Source organism: Sporothrix schenckii (genome assembly GCF_000961545.1).
Source record: "Sporothrix schenckii 1099-18 chromosome Unknown Cont47, whole genome shotgun sequence".
Classification (NCBI taxonomy): Eukaryota; Fungi; Ascomycota; class Sordariomycetes; order Ophiostomatales; family Ophiostomataceae; genus Sporothrix; species Sporothrix schenckii.
Genome location: NW_015971148.1, coordinates 1,811,539 through 1,828,656, shown reverse-complemented (window position 1 = coordinate 1,828,656; position 17,118 = coordinate 1,811,539). Strand labels below are relative to the sequence as shown.

The 17,118-nt window shown below is 60.4% G+C and overlaps 4 protein-coding genes across 4 annotated transcripts; 1 reads left to right on the top strand and 3 right to left on the bottom strand.

Annotated features, from left to right (window-relative positions):
- Positions 1-2,473: 2,473 nt before the first annotated feature.
- On the top strand, positions 2,474-3,577 carry SPSK_03461 (peroxin-7; the record flags this gene model as incomplete). Its single annotated transcript, XM_016730299.1, has 1 exon — positions 2,474-3,577. The coding sequence occupies one exon, from the start codon at positions 2,474-2,476 to the stop codon at positions 3,575-3,577; it is 1,104 nt and encodes a 367-aa protein (XP_016585158.1).
- Positions 3,578-3,809: 232 nt separating this feature from the next.
- On the bottom strand, positions 3,810-7,334 carry SPSK_02977 (uncharacterized protein; the record flags this gene model as incomplete). Its single annotated transcript, XM_016729823.1, has 6 exons — positions 3,810-4,559; positions 4,628-4,713; positions 4,766-5,159; positions 5,522-6,187; positions 6,250-6,569; positions 6,851-7,334. The coding sequence occupies 6 exons, from the start codon at positions 7,332-7,334 to the stop codon at positions 3,810-3,812; spliced, it is 2,700 nt and encodes an 899-aa protein (XP_016585157.1).
- Positions 7,335-7,955: 621 nt separating this feature from the next.
- SPSK_03069 (uncharacterized protein) lies at positions 7,956-10,498 on the bottom strand (the record flags this gene model as incomplete). The annotated part of the gene is made up of 3 exons (XM_016729912.1): positions 7,956-9,555; positions 9,841-10,339; positions 10,375-10,498. 3 exons carry the CDS (start codon positions 10,496-10,498, stop codon positions 7,956-7,958), a joined length of 2,223 nt encoding a protein of 740 aa, XP_016585156.1.
- Positions 10,499-10,793: 295 nt separating this feature from the next.
- On the bottom strand, positions 10,794-16,919 carry SPSK_02916 (uncharacterized protein; the record flags this gene model as incomplete). Its single annotated transcript, XM_016729764.1, has 1 exon — positions 10,794-16,919. The coding sequence occupies one exon, from the start codon at positions 16,917-16,919 to the stop codon at positions 10,794-10,796; it is 6,126 nt and encodes a 2,041-aa protein (XP_016585155.1).
- Between the last annotated feature and the right edge of the window lie 199 nt (positions 16,920-17,118).

Below are 17,118 nucleotides of genomic sequence, written 5' to 3'. Positions count from 1 at the left end.
ATACAGAGCTTGTCATTGGCTGGCCCAGGTTCCCGAAGCACAGATCTCACGCTAGTGTACTTGGTTGACCACGACAGCGGGCAGGACCTGAGCGCGCACTGTTCTACGTACGACTATGCGATGGACCGCACGATTCAAGGAAAATGTTTTTAACGGTGGACAGATTGGGGAGGAATGGCGTAGGTGAAAGATGTTTCGTTTCGTTTCTAGGACCCGCTGAACGTCAAACCTTCTTTCAAAAGTATTGGAAGGCTTCATGGGCCGGAGGGAATGACATTGGCCAGTCTCGCCAGTCTCGTATTCTAGACACAAAAGTTACATCGTGTGATATGCAGCGCATGACCTGTTTCTACTCCGTGCTCCCTCGTTTGCTCGAAGCTGGATAAGTAGATTGTAATACCTGCGCCGCCGCAGTGACAGATGCTGCTGCCGTTGTCTCGTCACAACGAGTGCGCACTTTACCTGGCCAATTGCTTCAATTCTTTGGTGTCTGCGACAAACGGAGCGTTGTCTCCTGGCTTCTGCGAGAGCTCAAACCAGAGGCGGACACGTTGAATCCATGGGGCTTTGGACACTGTGTGGAGACATCTGCACACACGGTATTTAGACGTCGCTAGGAAAAGGGGCGAACAGCCTGCAGCTCACCTTGCAGCACATCGATCGTTGTTGTTCAGCTTTGATCCCTCGTTCTGCCGACCGAAAACGAGCGGACCATCGCCGGTTGAGCCCAGCTGTGGCCGTGAGATGACCAAGAAGGAGGCCAGCCCTCACGATGCCATATGCTGACAAGATTGACGCAGCACACGCACCACTGGCGCGCCGTGAGAGTGCATACATGGGCTACTGCATGCTGTGCATCGTAGCTCATCTCCTTGCTGGGATTTTCATGTACTTCGTTGTCACGTGCAGCCCATCGTCCCCTTGCATCCTCCCAATCCCTGTTAATTGAGAGACATGCTATGGAACCAAAGGCTACCTGTGCCCAAGCACCACAGGTCCCACAACGCGGTCGGCAAGCCTCATTGAAGTTTAGTTTTTATTTATTTTCCTGTGCCGTCGCTTCGTCTCTCTACAGAACAGGCCGTGGTTGTCATTACAAGCCGTGCCAGCGAGCCTCTCCTCTGAAATCGGGGCAGGTCAACATTATACCACCAACCCCAGCCGTTTGGGTCTTGCTGCCCACCAGCGCGGAAAGGATATTAAACTCTTTCGTAATGAGGATTGTCCACGGGCAGGCCCCATTCGGCCAAGCTGCGCGTTCCACATACAATGTACGACGCACGATCCATTTGGAGTTTGCTTCTCGCTTTCTCGCTCTTCTTTAAGTGCGTATTGTCATACAAAGCCCGGTGAGCAGGTGAGACGACAACAGTGATTGCAGCGCGATGCCCGTAAATTGTAATATAGGCCTGAGATGTTTGTGCAGTAAGCGCACATTCCGTATTGGTGAAAAGTCAAAACAAGCCAGATCACTGGGATCTGGGCACTTATTGAAACATGACAGGCCACGGTCTGCAGGCAGGCAATTATCCCGAAGAGACGTTGATATAAGGCACAGGCCCTGCTGAAACTCAAGTTTTTCCGGTCACACAGGCCTCAGACCAGCCCACATGGTATCTACTCTCATAATCATCCATATGGGTGTTACCAATGTCGTAGTTACATCTTCCCTGTTTGGATCGTTTAGCCAGGTACATCGTACAGATTACACGTATCGTGGTTTCATATTGCGTTTGCAAGGCTGGCGATCCCGGTCAGCCCTCGAGACCGCGCATGGGGCGCATTATCACGGGGCGAGGCCTGTGACCCGATATTTAAGTATACTGAGTATACGTGAAGAGTGAGAAACGCATTGGGTGACTCTGTTTATGTAAGTCAAAGTCGATGAGATGCTGGCCATCGTCATTCGCGCTTTCCAATTCTGAGCGTGGGAGCTCAACTGCAAATTGTTCGCCTGCGGGAAGTCTGGGGAAGGAACAGTTGCGAGAACGTGACTTTAGTGGGCTTGCCGTTTTTGGTGTGTAGCATTCGCTCCCGTAGCAAAGTAAGTCATAGCTCTTCCGCACTTAAGCCGAGGTATCTGCAGCGCCGGAATTTCAGCAGCCAGCGAAGAAAGAGTGCCAAAACGGCGCCAAACCCCACAGAAAGATGTTTGGCGACATGTACTTGTTGCTTTGGTTTGCTCATGACCGCCTTCCAGCTCAACGTTCGCTAGCAATCTGCATTGCACCTGCCGACAATTAACAGACGAAGCGCACATTCGGCAGCAACGACTCATCGTGAGAACGCCGAAACGGCAAGAACGAGGGACCCGACCTCCCTGGCGTAAACGGCAGGAAGCTCCCCTTCGCTGGAAAGCGTCATCGGTAGCGACCACCATTTTGTTCCTCCGCCCGCACGGCTGCATCCAGCCAGCCACGTCTGCCCCTCTCAACCGAATACGCCGCTCCTCGCCCCCTCTCCTCTTTCCATCATGGCCGCTCCCATGCTCGAGTTCCGCACGCCCGGGTACAACCCGTACGCCGTGCAATACTCGCCGTACTACGACTCGCGCGTGGCCGTGGCGTCGTCGGCCAATTTTGGCATCATCGGCAACGGCAAACTGTTTGTGCTGGAGCTGACGGCGGCGGGCGCGCAGATTGGCAAAGTATGGGACACCAACGACTCGCAGTTTGACGTGGCGTGGTCCGAGATCAACGAGAACCAGCTGCTGGTGGCCTGCGGCGACGGATCGCTCAAGCTGTTTGACCTGTCGGTGGACAACTTCCCCGTGATGAACTTCCACGAGCACAAGCGCGAGGCGCTGTCGGTGTCATGGAGCCCCGTCACCAAGGACTCGTTCCTCACGAGCTCGTGGGACGGCACCGTCAAGCTGTGGTCGCCGACGCGCAACCAGGCGCTGCGCACGCTGCCGATTGGCACCTGCACCTACTCGGCCGCCTACTGCCCGTCCAACCCGGCGATCGTCTCGGCGGCCTCGAGCGACTCACACCTGCGCATCTTCGACCTGCGCACGCCGGTCTCGGCCAAGTACCACCTCGTCGCCACGGTGCCGGTGCACGCGCCGCCGACGCACGCGGGCCACCTGCCGCACCTCGCCAACGGCGGCGTCCCCCCGCCCGGCGCGATGGGCGGCGCACCCGCGGAGATCCTCACGCACGACTGGAACAAGTACAACGACACCGTGGTTGCGACGGGCGGCGTGGACAAGGTGATCCGGACGTTCGACATCCGCAACCCGGCGGGCGGCGCGCTGTCGTACATGATGGGCCACGAGTTTGCGGTGCGGCGGCTGGCGTGGAGCCCGCATGCGCACGACATTCTGCTGAGCGCAAGCTACGACATGACGGTGCGGGTATGGACGGACGGATCGCCGCCGCCGCCGGCCCCGCCGCCGTCGCAGCAGCAGATGCCCGTGCGGATGGGCACGGAGCTGGGCGTGATGAACCGGCACACAGAGTTCACGACAGGTGTGGACTGGTCGCTGTTTGGCGAGGGCGGCTGGGTGGCGTCGACCGGCTGGGACGAGCGCGTGTTGCTCTGGGATGCAAACGCATTAATACACCGGAGGATGTAGATGGATGACGAGAGCGCCGTCGTTGACATGGAAGGGCATCCGATGTAGGGCGTACTGGCGTTTTTACGGCAAGATAAAAGGGTGACATGGCACTGGGCTTTCTTTGCCTTGCAATATCATACAGCACACACGGGCATCACGCATTTATACAAGTTTATAATTTAGTTTGGATACAACAAGGTATTTTCGTACAACCAAAAACAACAAATACACGCCATCGCATCCCGCCAAACTAGCTGTCCAGCATGTCGACATCGGCCCCGATGAGGCGTGCCGTGCCGTCTCGCCGCGACACGTCTCCCTGTCCGCTGCCGTCGTCGCGTGCCCGCTGCATGTCTTGCTCCAGCTGGGCGTCGGGCCCCGAGTCGTCCTGCACGGCGCCCGACGCGGCCGCCGCTTGCGCCAGAGCGGCGGCGGCGGCCACGCCGGACGAGGGCGCCGCTGAGCGGAATGTCAGCCCCGCGCGACCGCCGTGGTTGTTGTTGTTCTTGTCGGTGTGGGTGTGGGTGTCGTCGTCGTGTTCGTCGTCGCCGTTGAGAATGCTAAAGGACAGCACCTGCTGCCGCTTCTTGCCTGGGCCGCTGCCGCCGCCGCTTGCCGGCTCACCATTGGCCATCAGGGCCGAGATGGCCGTGGGTGGTGCACCGCCCGTCGATGACCGGGCCTTGCTCCGCGAACCGCCGCCTCCGCCAGTAGCAGACTCACCACCACCGCCAGCTGCACGTCCCCGGCCTTTGGGTCCTGTGCCGGTCGTGTCGCCGCCGACGGTGCCGCCGCTACGCAGCTTCGCCTGCGCGGCAGCCGCGTCGCGCTTGATGCGGCCAAAGGGAACGGTGACGGGGACGGTGTCCTCGAGAAACTCGAGGCGGTCGACGCGGTTGACGGCGTTGGCGAGGTCGCGGTACTGGACGTTGCGGCGGGGTTTGCGGTCGAGCTTGACCATGTTCTCGGCCTCGGAGGAGATGTACTGAATGAAGAGTTCCTGGGGGGCATTAGCAGTCAAGGGGCGTCGAGAGACGAGGCCAGGCGGGTCGTATCGACAGCACGTACGGTCGCCAGTGTGATGACAAAGGCTGCATTACTAGAGCAGATGGACACATCCGGGTCGAGGGCAATGATCTTGCGGACTCTCGAGACTGGAGACGTTAGCGACGAGGCCGTGGCACGAAATGATGGCACGGCACGTACGCGGCAGCTGGGTCTGGCCCGTAGGCTCTTTCCGAGGTGGAATGGCCGTTGTGTTGTACGGCATGTTGGCGATAAAAATAATAAAGTAACAAGACGTAGGGAATGGGCCGGCAGCAAGAGGCGGAGGAGGCGATGGACAAGAACGTCGTATGTGCGAGGATCGCAATGAATCGTGTAGTGACGCAAAGAGTGCCACTGTGCCAGGATAGATGGCTCGGCTGGTCAGTATGGCGTCGTCCACGTGGTGATGTCGAGTCCGACCGATGTCGTTTTGGGTTGAGTTGGGAGGTGCACTTTCTATTTCATAGGCTGAGGCGCGGTTAGTGCGACGCGTGCTGGCGTGGTATTCATTACTGGCGCGGTTTACGGGAAGCACGACCGCTAAAACGTCATTCTGTAGGCAATTTAGCGCTGAACAATTGGAATTGCCAATGTCTTGGAGCCATCTTGACGGATCCTGTTTTGTTCTGGACAAGAGACGATGTACAAGTAAAGAGCATTCTCCGGCAGATTTGCCTTGGTATTGACTGGTATAAAATCGAAAACGGTAAAGTAAAGTACCATCTGGTTGACAAAGAAAAACGAGAGAGGAAACGGGAAATTGAAACTATGCCATGAAACCCCGACAAACGAAAGAACGAGCAACAAATGAAGGGCGAACAGTAGCGATACAAGAGATAAAACAACGGGCCGTCGAGACACGATTGCCAGCAGTAAGCCGTGGGCTCGTAGACCGGGCCGTGCTTACGACTTCACCGACAGGACAATGGTCAACAGCACCAGCACAAACACCAGTCCCATAAGGCCCATGAGCTTGACGTTCTTCCACCACATTTGCCGCTTCAGGCCGCGGCTGCGCACACGGAAGTCGCGGGCGCTGCCGCCCAGGCGGTCGGTCTGGTCCACCAGCAGGTCGATGCGCTCGCCGCGCTCCAGCAGGGACTCGATGTTGCGGCCCATGATGCCGCGGACGTCGTCCATGTCGCGGTGGACGGACGACAGGGCGTCCTCCTCGGACGACGTGCCAAACTGGACGAGCAGGGCCTTGAGGGTGCCGTTAAAGGAGGCGCAGCCGTAGTTGGGCAGGTCGGAAAAGTCGGTGTGGGCGGGCGGGAAGTCGGCAAAGAACTGGGAGCGGACGGCAACGAGAAACGCAAAGGGGATGCGGCGGCCGAGGCTGCCCTCGGCGACGACCAAGAACGTCAGGCCGCCGGCGCTGCTGGCCGTGCTGTCGGCATCGTCCGGGTTGGGCGCCTCGGCGACATAGTGGATGTGGTTGGAGCCGTGCGTGAATGTCAATTTCTGTGGTGTCTTGTGGTCGATCTTGGGCAGGACGAGGGAGGCGAGGGCAGAGGTTTGGCTGGAGGCGGAAGCGATGCACTCGGCGAGGATTGTGGTATTGTGGGCGACGCACGCACTAGACTGTTAGAGGAGCGGAGCGAGAGACAGAGAGAGAGAGAGAAAGCAACAGATAGAGGACATACTAAAGCAGCGGCGTCGTCGGCGCGGAGGACGTCATACTGACGGCCGGGAGATGGGTGTGTGCGTGGGCGCGAATGGGCGTATGTTCTGCAGTCAATCGCTGGGCAAATTTGGTGCGTCGCGGTAACGTCGGATGCCAGCCACGCCGACGTGAAGTGTCTGTGGATATATCGTTGGCGTGATGAGCAGATGGACAAGTTGTGAGGCCAAGGGGAAGTGATGATGTTTGTGTTGGCAAGCGGCAGGTACCAGTGGTCGATGACGAACTGCCACCGCGCCTTCCCCAACAAGGTTGCACTAGGGCAAGGCTTGTGGCGTGGCGCTGGGCGCTGAAGGGGGTGCTGTTACAGGCTGTGAAACGCGGACTACAGCACGTGCCACTTGCACTACGGCGTTATACGACACACAGAAATTACGAGTAGTGGAATGGAGGTGTTCTTGGATGCCTCATAATACCATTAGATTATGTTTAGATCATGACAGTGCTGTAAAAGCAAGCACGCCTCGAGCAATGCGACGTATGCATACAGAGATAAACCTGCCGCCCATGTTTCGTCTCGTCCACGCATCCTCTGTGGTCGCCTCACCACTGTTACAGCTTACTCCCAGTGCCGACACCGACTGGACGAGCTCGTTGTGCTATTGGCCAGGTCGTGTTCTCGCGATAGATGTAGCCGTGGGCGACCGGACTGCTCGCGTGCGGCAACGGGGGTGCCGGCGGTGCAAGTGGAAAGGCCGCAGGGTGCGCTTGGTACGGTGCAGATGGCATAAAGGGCGCCTGGTGAGGGTTGTGGATGTGGCGAGGCGCGGGCACGGGCGCGGGCACGGGTGGGACGGCGACTGGCACGGCTGGCTGGCCAAAGGACCTCCGCCGCTGCAGATTCTCGGTAAAAAAGACAGGATGGAGGACAGACGGGTTGTGCATCGCTGGCGGTGGAGGCACTTGACGGTGCTGCGTTGGCTGCTGTCGCGAAGGGGGCAGGAGATGTGGTGCCAGGATGGCTCGAGGGATGGCGTAGTCGGCCGAGACGTCGGAGAAGGAAAGCGCCCCTGCTATCGGCAGTGTAGGAGGTGCAGCCGGGGCCATGGGGGAGCTTTGTATGCAGAGCCAGCAGCGGAACCGGAGAAACACAGATGACAAAGGACAGGCCGAAGCAGCGGCGAAAGGGACAGGCCGTATATGGACGGCGAAGTGACGAGCTCAGATCATGGAGGACAGTGTTGGTGACGGCGGACTCAGTGTCGAAGGGCGTCGAAAGGGTTGTGCCGGAGTGCAGTCGCCGTGTTTGCGTTGTCGATTCGAAGTTTTGGTTTGGCGTTGTGAGATTTCGCAGCTGTCAAAAATATGGGGTTTGTATAGGCGTCGCTGCCGCCGCTGTCGTCATTTTTCACGTGGAAAGGCCGCTAAGCGGGGTGCCAGTTGCGAGTTCTGGCGCCTCGGTCCGGGCTGGGCAGGCGCCGCCAGGCAATGAGCAGTGCGCTAAATGGCATTCGTTATTAGCTACAGCATGTATTTCGTACAGTGAGTCTCGTCATCGCAACAAATCTATGCATTATTCCATGCTTCTATGTGTCTTTTGTGCGCCATACAAATCCAGGTCCATGCCCATATCAAGCAAACGCAATCCCACGCCGTGTACGTCCGTAGATGCCAAATAGATACGATGCCAAACAAAAAAAACCAAAAGCAAGCCGAGCCTCACCCCCCTTATGCCTTTCGTTTCGACTTCTTGTCGCCCTTCTTCGCCGCCGCTTCCTTCTCCTTCTCCCGCTCTTTGCCCTTCTTGATCGCGCTCACCAGCGCCTCGATTTCGTTGACTTGATGTGTCTCCTTGCGCACGCGCTCCTCGTTCTCGGCAGCCTCTTTGGCGGCCTCCTTCTCCCGCTGGCGCCGCTCGGCGGCTCGCTTTTCCGTTTCTTCCACCAGCAGATCACTGTCCTGCCACAGCGCCTTGGCCACGGTCTCGTCCTCGACGTCGCGCCGCGCCGTGTCCATGACCCGGCACTCCTTGATGATCTTGTGCGCCAGCGGGTCCCGGGCCGCGTCGTCCGCCAGCGCGTCGCCCGCGGTGCCAAAGTCGCGCATGCGCCGCAGCTCGCCGTCCATGGCCGCATACAAAATCGACTGTGCGCCGTCGTCGGCGCTCTTAATAAACAGCCACCACAGCGGGTACAGCAGCACATAACCCAGCACGAGCCACAGCAGCGACCCCCCCGTCAGCCAGTGGCGGAACCCGGGCGTGCGCGACATGCCCGGGTCGACCACCAGCACGCGCACATTGCCTGGTAGGTTGTCCGGCCGCTTGTGTGCGTCGACGTGCTTCTGGAAGGAGCGTGCAAACACCATAAGCGCGAGCTTGCTGCGCGCGTACGCGCGCGCCGGGGACCAGTCGGGGATGTCGACGCCGTCCGGCGTCGTAGAGGCCGCTGTCCCCGCCTTGGCTGCCTTTTTCTTGCTGCCTCGAGCGCTTGCTGTCGTGGATGCGGTGCTGCCAGGAGCCGCAATCAATGGCGGCGAGCCAATGTAGGACGAGCACGTCGTGATAATGATCCGCACGTCGCGATCAAACGGCTGCGACCGCAGCGCGGGGCTCAGGATGCCCAGCAGATGGAAGTTGGCCAGGTAGTTGACCATCCACGCTCGCTCAATCCCGTCCGCCGTCGTCACGCCGCGTGCCGGCGCCAGCGCCTTGCCCGTGCGTTCGTGCGTCTGCGCCACGCCAGCCACCGCCGCGCACAGTATGATCATGTCCAGCCGCCGCACCGGCAAGTTGTCGATCCACTGCGTAGCAAACGTGCGGATGCTGTGCAGGGACGTCAAGTCGACCTGCTCCGCGTAAATAAGCTGGTGGCCCGCGAGCTCGCGCAGCTCTTCGACATAGTCCACCACAAACGGATCGGACGACGGTTGTTGGGTCAGAAGCACGATATGGGCGCCGCGCTTGGCCAGGTCGAGCGCCACGGCTGCACCCACGCCCGACGTGCCGCCCGTGATCATCACGACGCGGCCGTGCATGCTGCGGTCCGACCGATTGGACGCGCCGCTGCAGTACACCTTGGTGCCCACGAGCACGCCGAGCGTGCCGAAGAACTTGACCAGCGTCTCGGGCTCGGGGAACCATTCTGGCAGCCCATAGAGATACGCGTTCGTTATAAAGTCGAGAGGCATGGTGGGAGACGGGAGACGTGTGCGAGACTCTGGGAGACGACGATCTTGTGGGACGTATTGAGGTCGAAAGTCGTGGGCCTTGGAAAGGGGGTCGAAGAAGATGTCGTGGCAGTCGAGGCAGGCGCGGTCGCTAAAGTGGCTTTTAATAGCATGTTTAGTGGAATGGAATTCAGGGCATGGGCGGCTTTCATTGGCTACAGCTGCCGATAAGATAAGGAAGCTGCCCCTGAAGCATGACGACACCCAGCGCACTTTCCATCTGAAGTCTGCACATGTATAAGTGTGGGGCCCAAGGCTGTGGCAAACTCGCGCCTGCCTGATTTTGAACGTATGCGAGTGCATCTCAACCGCCTTCCGTTTCTCCAAACAAACACATCTACACTACTCGTACAATACAGCCAAACAAAAAAAATGGCACACAGACACCAAAGTACGACAGACCACAATGGCGGACTCAACGAAGACGGCGCCTCGGACACGCCACTCCACCGTCTGCCCGGCTTTGGCACGGGCCTGCACCGACAGCGCGTCGCATTTGTTCGGGCCGGCGAGGCGCCACAGACAAAAGGCAGCGGACCAACCGGCGCTCTTCCCGGCGGTGCCGTCTCTGATCTCTATCTCAGCATCGTCATAGGACAGACGGAAAAGAGAGAAGGGAGTGCCGAGTCGGTTGCGAAGACGGTCGAGACCTCCACCACCGACCCCACAACACCCGCCTGCGACGTGTGCCGCCTCCCCTTGACAACGCCCTCGGCGGCCGCCGCCCATCACCACGAGACCTGCCTCGTCCATCAGGTGGCTCTCGACCACTCTAAGCCACCGTCTTCGGTCAACCGCGGCCGTTTGGGCCTCGCCATAATGAGCGCCCAGGGCTGGGACCCAGATAGTGGCAGGGGCCTCGGCGCCGACCAGCAGGGCATGCCCTATCCGATCGATGCAAAACTGCGGCCAGACAGACAAGCCCTCGGTAACGGCCCGACGCCGTCGTCGTCAGCATCTCGGTCCCGCTCGTCTGGCTCGGCAGCATCGGCGCCGCCGCCGACACGCAACCGCAAGCATACGCGCAAGCAGCTGCGTGCCATGGAAGAAGATCGCCGACGACGGCACGATCGCCTGCGGGAGCAGATTATGAGCAACAAGGATCTCGACAAGTACCTGCGTCCCCAAGAAGGGGAGTGACGAGCGACTGAAGAGTGGCTGAAGCCATCGAAAGCAGACACAGGAAGCATCTCGGCGCGCACCGTATTGTCTGTAAGTGTGTGTTGGAAGGCTGACTCGCTTTGAAATATTTCAATGATATGCCCAATATGTACGTTCTATCGTCTTTTCTAACAATGCACCAGATGTGTTTATGTTTATTGTTGTTAAACCGACGGCTTACTGGCCCTTTTCTTTGTCGATGCCGTCGACAACGGGTGCCTTGGGCACTTCTACGCCCAGCACGCGGTACTCGAGGCCCACATAGCCGTCGCTCACAATGAGCACGTCCACCTTGCCGGTTTGGGCAACCGTCTCGGGCAGCTGCACCACTGCCCGTGCTGTAGGCTGCGATCCACCGGGGGCACCACCGCCAGAGGACTGGCCACCACCGCGACCTCCACGGCTCCCGCGTCCGCCTCCGTCTCCGGCACCACCACCGCTGCGACCAGGGCCGGAGCTCCAACCAACCCGCTTGATGGCATAGACCTCGTCGCGCGCCAGGTCACCCACAATGGCAAAGAACCCTTCCGTCTGCGGTTTGGGGAACTTGGGTGCGTACATGCGGGCCTCGCGGTCGACCAGCGCGTTGAGCCGCTTCAAGTTGATTGTCACAGACGACGATGTCACGGGGCTGACCGATACCTGTACGTTGGGCAGCAAGGACACGGCACGGTTGAACTGGTTCACACGGCTCGCAGGCACCTGCAGCGACTTGCTGAGCTGCCTCTTCTGCGCCTCCGTCATGGCACTGACGGCCTGCAAGCGCGCGGACGCACCCTTGGATTTGCCGTACGCCTCGGCGGCGTCGCCGTCAACGCCCGGCAGGATCGCGACCGGCGGGTCTGTGGGCCAGACGGCCGACTTGACGCACTGCAGCAGCGTAATCATCTCGAGGCAGCTCGACAAGTGGTTGAGCTCGGCCAGCACGTCAATCGACGCCTGCATGATGCGGATCGCCTGGTCCAGCACGCTCGTCTGGTCGCCCACGTAATCCGTGATCGGCAGCGTGATGCGCGACATGTGCGCCTGCAGCAACAAGAACGACTTGACGTGCGGATCCCACATGGGCAGCCCAAACGACGTGCCGGGGAACGTCAGGTTGGCCGACAGCTCCGCATTCACCAGGTCCTCGTTGTGCCGCACGGGCAGCTCGTCGTACTCCGTCGCGTGGCACATCCACGAGAGCACGTCCAGGAACGAGGCGCGCGCCTTGGCGTGCCGCACCAGGTGCCGGATCGTCTTGTGCGAGAGATAGTAGTAGCTCATAATCTTGCCGAGCGGCGTCGGGTCCACGTCCCCGTTGGGGTACACCTCGACGCACTTGGACGTGGCCAGGTCGTTCAGGGCCTTGTCCACCATGTCCACCATGAACTCGTTGGCCAAGTGCTGTGCCGTCATGCCGCCGTTGTCCTGCTGCTCCTCGGGCAGAATGTCCAGTCCGTAGTACGACGGGTTCTTGTGCAGCCGCCGGAAGAAGAAGGTCCACGTCAGGTAGTCGAGCGCGTCCTGTTTGCTGACAATCGTCTCGGCCGACACCTCGGCGCACAAGTGGTTGTCCAGCACCGTGTGCAGCGACGACTCGACGGGGAAGCCCGTATGCAGAAAGTGCTTGTAAAAGTCCTTCTTGGCGTCCTGCGTAAAGATGCGCGCCACGCCCGAGTTGTCAAACTGCGGCCGGCCCGCCCGACCCAGCATCTGCAGCACGTCCGTCAGGTCCATGTCCTTGTAGCCCTCGATCTTGGCGTCAAAGAACTGCGTGCCCTTGACAATCACCAGGTGCGCCGGCAGGTTGACGCCCCATGCCAGCGTGCTCGTCGCCACGAGAATCTGGATCTTGTTGTGCAAGAACAGCTCCTCCGAGAGCTGCCGATCCGACTCGACGAGGCCGGCGTGGTGCAGGCCGATGCCAAAGCTAATGGCCTCGCGCAGCGCGTCGTCTTTGACGCGTGCCAGGTTTGCCTGCAGATCGTCCTCATCCATGTGCAGGAAGCGGCGCGGGTTGTCTTCCATGCCACAGAAGTTGACGAGGTCCTTGGCTGTCAGACGGGTCTGTCGGCGCGACGGAACGAAGACAATCACCGGCTTGTCCGGGCTGTGGTTCTTGATGGCCAGGAACGACGGGCGGTTCATCGCCTGCATCAGCGGGCAAAACCCGCGCATGTCGGGAAACCCGTCAATGTAGAGCTCGAGCGGGACGGGCCGCACCGAGTGGCGGAAGTTGAAGAGCGCACCCTGGCTCTGTTTGACGCCCAGCCAGTTGGCCAGGTCGGTTGCGTTGGCGCAGGCCGTCGACATGCCCAGCAGCCGCACAGGCACCTTGGTCGAGGCCGCAATGTAGTTCATGCGCGACACGATGATCTCGAGAATCGGGCCACGGTCGCCGGCCAGCAGGTGAATCTCATCGATAATCACAAGGCTGACTTTCCGCACGTAGTTACGCGTCTGCCAGCTGCGCGAGATGCCGTCCCACTTCTCGGGCGTCGTGATGATAATGTCGGCGTCCTGAATCGTGCGCGTGTCCGGCGTGTTGTCACCCGTCAGCTCGACCAGCTTGAGGCCGGCCGGACCGGCCAGGCGCCCGCCCCAGTCCTTGATGCGCTCGCGCACCAGCGCCTTCATGGGCGCAATGTACACGACCTTGGAGCCGGGCCGCTCGCGAAAGGCCCACCACATGGCCAGCTCGGCCGCCACGGTCTTGCCGCTTCCCGTCGGCGAGCCCAGAAGCACGTTGGCGGGCGTGTGGTACAGCGTGTGAAAGATTTGCGTCTGCATGGGGTTGAAGTACTGGAAGCGCTGCGCATAAATGTCCTCCAGCACCGGGTTCTTGAGCGCAGAGATGGGCAGCGGCTGCAGGTCCAGCAGGTCCGTGTACACGCTTTCCGTGTCCGGACGAATCAGGTGCTGGAACGAGACGGGCGTGACAGTCTCGGCGCCCAGCCAGCGGTCGGACACGGCGCGCACGTAGATCTGGTCGGGCAGCGGGTCGGACAGCGGGATGGTAAAGTTCATCTCGTGGTCGTCGTGCAGCTTGCGGCGGCTCAGCACAAAGTACTCGTGGTGGTAGATCTCCGAGGTCTCCGAGTTCTCGACCCAGATGTAGTACGATTCGGACGTGCCGTGGGTCTGGTCGTTCCAGCGGAAATCTGGGTAGAGGTAGAGCTTGATGCGCAGGACGTCGCGGTTGAGGGGCGCAATCTCGGCCTCGACGGTCAGTGTCGGAAAGCTGCTGAGGATGCGCGAGATCTTGTTGCCGGCGCCGTGGTTGCGCACCAGGCTGCCAATTTCGCCGGGCTCCATGTCGCGCAGCGACTCGATGGACGCCACCGTGCCCTTCTCGTCCAACTGCGCGAGGACCGGCCGGGGCAGCTCGAACTGGCTCAGCGGGTGCTCAAAGGGCCACACGCGGCGCTCAATCGATTTCGAGAGAGACAACAGCACAAGGCACTGGTGCCCCCAGCGGCGGTTGAGCGCAATCATAAAAAGCGCCCGACAGATGCGTGCGGACTGCTGGGCGACGTAGTTGAGGTCGTTGCCCAGGGCAAAGTCGTCCGGCTGGACTTTGGAGATGTACGACTGCAGGAGGATGTTGGTCTTGGTCTGTGGGGAGTCAATGGTGCCGCCCACGTCGCAGACCGTGCCCGTGTCCTTGAGCTTGGACAGCTCCTTGTTCTCGCTGTCGCGCGACGAGATGTTGTCAAACTCGCTGCTCTTGGCGATCATCTGCAGCACGTCGGCCTCGGTGGCGTGCTGGCGCATCATGGTGTTGAAAATCTGGATGCTCGAGTGCAAGATGTAAAACTGGCTGGCAATGCGCCCAACGTCCTTGCTGCGCAGCTCTTCGGTCGCCTCGTTGTAAATAATCATCTGGCTCTGCTGCAGCGTGCGCGCCGCCTGGACAGCCAGCTGGCGACGGCGCTGCACGAGCATGGGATCCTGCGCGAACTCGGCCCAGTCGATGCCGTAGGCCATGGGGTTGCGGCGCATGCGCACAAAGAGGTACGAGTAGCCGATCCACTGCACGGCCTCGGGAATGGAGGTGACGGTGCCGAGTGCGATCTCGGCATTCAGGTTGTCGACGAGCTTGGCCGAGAAGCGCGACTCGATGGGCAGCTGCTCGGTCACGGCCGTCAGGTAGTGCGTCAGCTTGTTGTGGGAGGTGCAGATCATGCCGATGCCCGTGTCCTCAAACTGCGGACGGCCAGCACGGCCAAAGATCTGGAGCACGTCGAGGATGCCGAGGTCGACAAACTTGCCGTCCTGGGCGCTGTACACCTGCGTGCCTTTGATGATGACGGCGGCCGCGGGCAAGTTGACGCCCCACGCGAGGGTCGCCGTACAGCACAGGACCTTGAGCACGCCCTCGCCGAACAGGCGCTCCATGAGGTTGCGGTCGGACCGGGCCATGCCGGCGTGGTGGATGCCCAGGCCCTTGGGCAGCAGGTCGCGGATCTCGCGGGCCTTAGACGTCTTCATGGACGCCACGGCGGCCTCGTAGCGCGGATGGGTGCTGGGGTCGAACAGGTCGAGGCACATCTCGTCTGTGGCCTTTTCGTGCAGCATCTTGGCGGTGGCCATGGTGTCGCGCCGCGAGTGCACAAAGACCATGATCTGGTGGCCCTGCTCGAGCATGTCCCGTGCCTTTTCGAAGGCGACCGTGTCGAGGTTCTCCTTGCCTTCCTTGCTGCCCGCCTTGCCTTTGACGCCGATAAAGTGCTGCTGCAGGGGCACGGGACGAAACGAGGCGTCGAAATAAAAGAGACCCGCGTAGCGGTTGACTTTGAGAAAGTCGGCGACGTCAATGTAGTTGGGCAGCGTGGCGCTGAGGCCGACAACGCGGATCAGCGACTGCGTGCTCTCGACCTGGCGCTCGGTCCGCGCCACCAGCGACTCGAGGACGGCACCGCGCTCGTCGTGCAGCATGTGCACTTCGTCGATGATCAGCAGGCGCACCTTCTGCACGAGCTCCGTGTCGCCGACGCCGCGGCGTGTGACGACATCCCACTTCTCAGGGGTCGTCACGATGATCTGCGTGCGCACGATCTCGGCCTTGGTCAGCTGCATGTCGCCCGTGTACTCGCGGACTTGGATGCCGAGCCACGCCAGCCGCTTGCCCAGCTTCTCGGTAATCTCGGCGGCCAGCGCCTTCATGGGTGCGACGTAGACGATCTTGAAGTCCTCGCCGTCCACCGCAAAATCGTCCACAGCAGCGTCGTCCACGGGACTGGGCAGCGCGTATTGCCCGATGGTGTGCAGGATCGTAAGCATGGCTGCGTCTGTTTTGCCGGCACCCGTGGGCGCGCAGATCAGCATGTTCTCGCTCGTTTTGTACGCCACCGGGTACACCAGGCTCTGCATGCGGTTCAGGGTCGTGTAGCCCTTGAACGTGCCCCGACACAGCCCGTCGAGGTCGCTGATCTTGACCAGGCTCTGCCCAGGACCCAGCGTGCCTTTGCTGCCGGCGGGGATGTAGTACTCGGTATACTTTTCCTTCTCAGCCACCGTGCTGCCCGCAGGCAGCGCATAGCGCTTGCCCGTCACGCTCAGGCTGTTGCCGGCGTGGTAGGCCTTGTAGACGTGTGGGTACTCGGCCTCTTTGGCCGATGCGGCGTTGAGGACGGCCGTCTTGTGCTCGAAATCTTTCTGGCGCAGCTGCTCCTCGCGCTGCGCCTTTGTCAAGAGCCGCGAGCCACCGACCGACGGCCCGTTGTGACTTGCTGCTGGTGGTGGTGCCGCGTCTTCTGCCAGGGCTGCCGCCACGATTTCGTCGCGGTGGGCGAGTAGCTCAATGACAAAGTCCAGGTCGTCAAAGCCCACCAGGTCCGTCAGCTGCGACTGCAGCTCCTCTTCTGGCCGGGACGACTGCAGCACGTCCATAATCTGTTCCTGCAGCACGTCCGGTGGTATCGGTGCGGCCGCTTGGCTGCTTCGCGAGGCCATGGCCAGGCATTTTGTAGAAAGCCAGGCGGGTGTGTAGGAGGAGGAGGATGACGACGAAGGAAAAGACATCGCACCGCCGGCGGTGCTGCCGCCGCCACGGCCTATACCGCCGACGTCACTCGGTGCCAGACCAAGCTCCTCGAGCTCTTCGTCAGAGATAAAGTCCCAAATATCCTGGCCAGCACCACCACTGGCCGAGCTGTAGTAGCCGTCGCTGTCGTCTGTGTCGTCCGAGTCGTCGTACTGGTCGTCCAGGTCGCTGACGTCTGATGTGGGAGGGAGCTTGAGAGCTGCCACGGCGTCCTTCATGGCCGCCAGCTGCTGTCTCCACTGCTCCTCGGCAGAGCTTGGTGATATTGACGCCATCATGAGAATGTGAGACGGGTCTTTGAGAGAATGGTATGAGATGCGATGTGAGGGTATTCGTGGAGAGGCGGGATAATGGAGTGTCTATATGCGCTCTCAAGTTGCTTGTCGCTTGCAACTGGACACAAAATGAATTTGCAAGAAACGAGGGGAAAGAGACTGGACATAAGCAGCGCAGGCCCAAATGTGCTTGAAACAA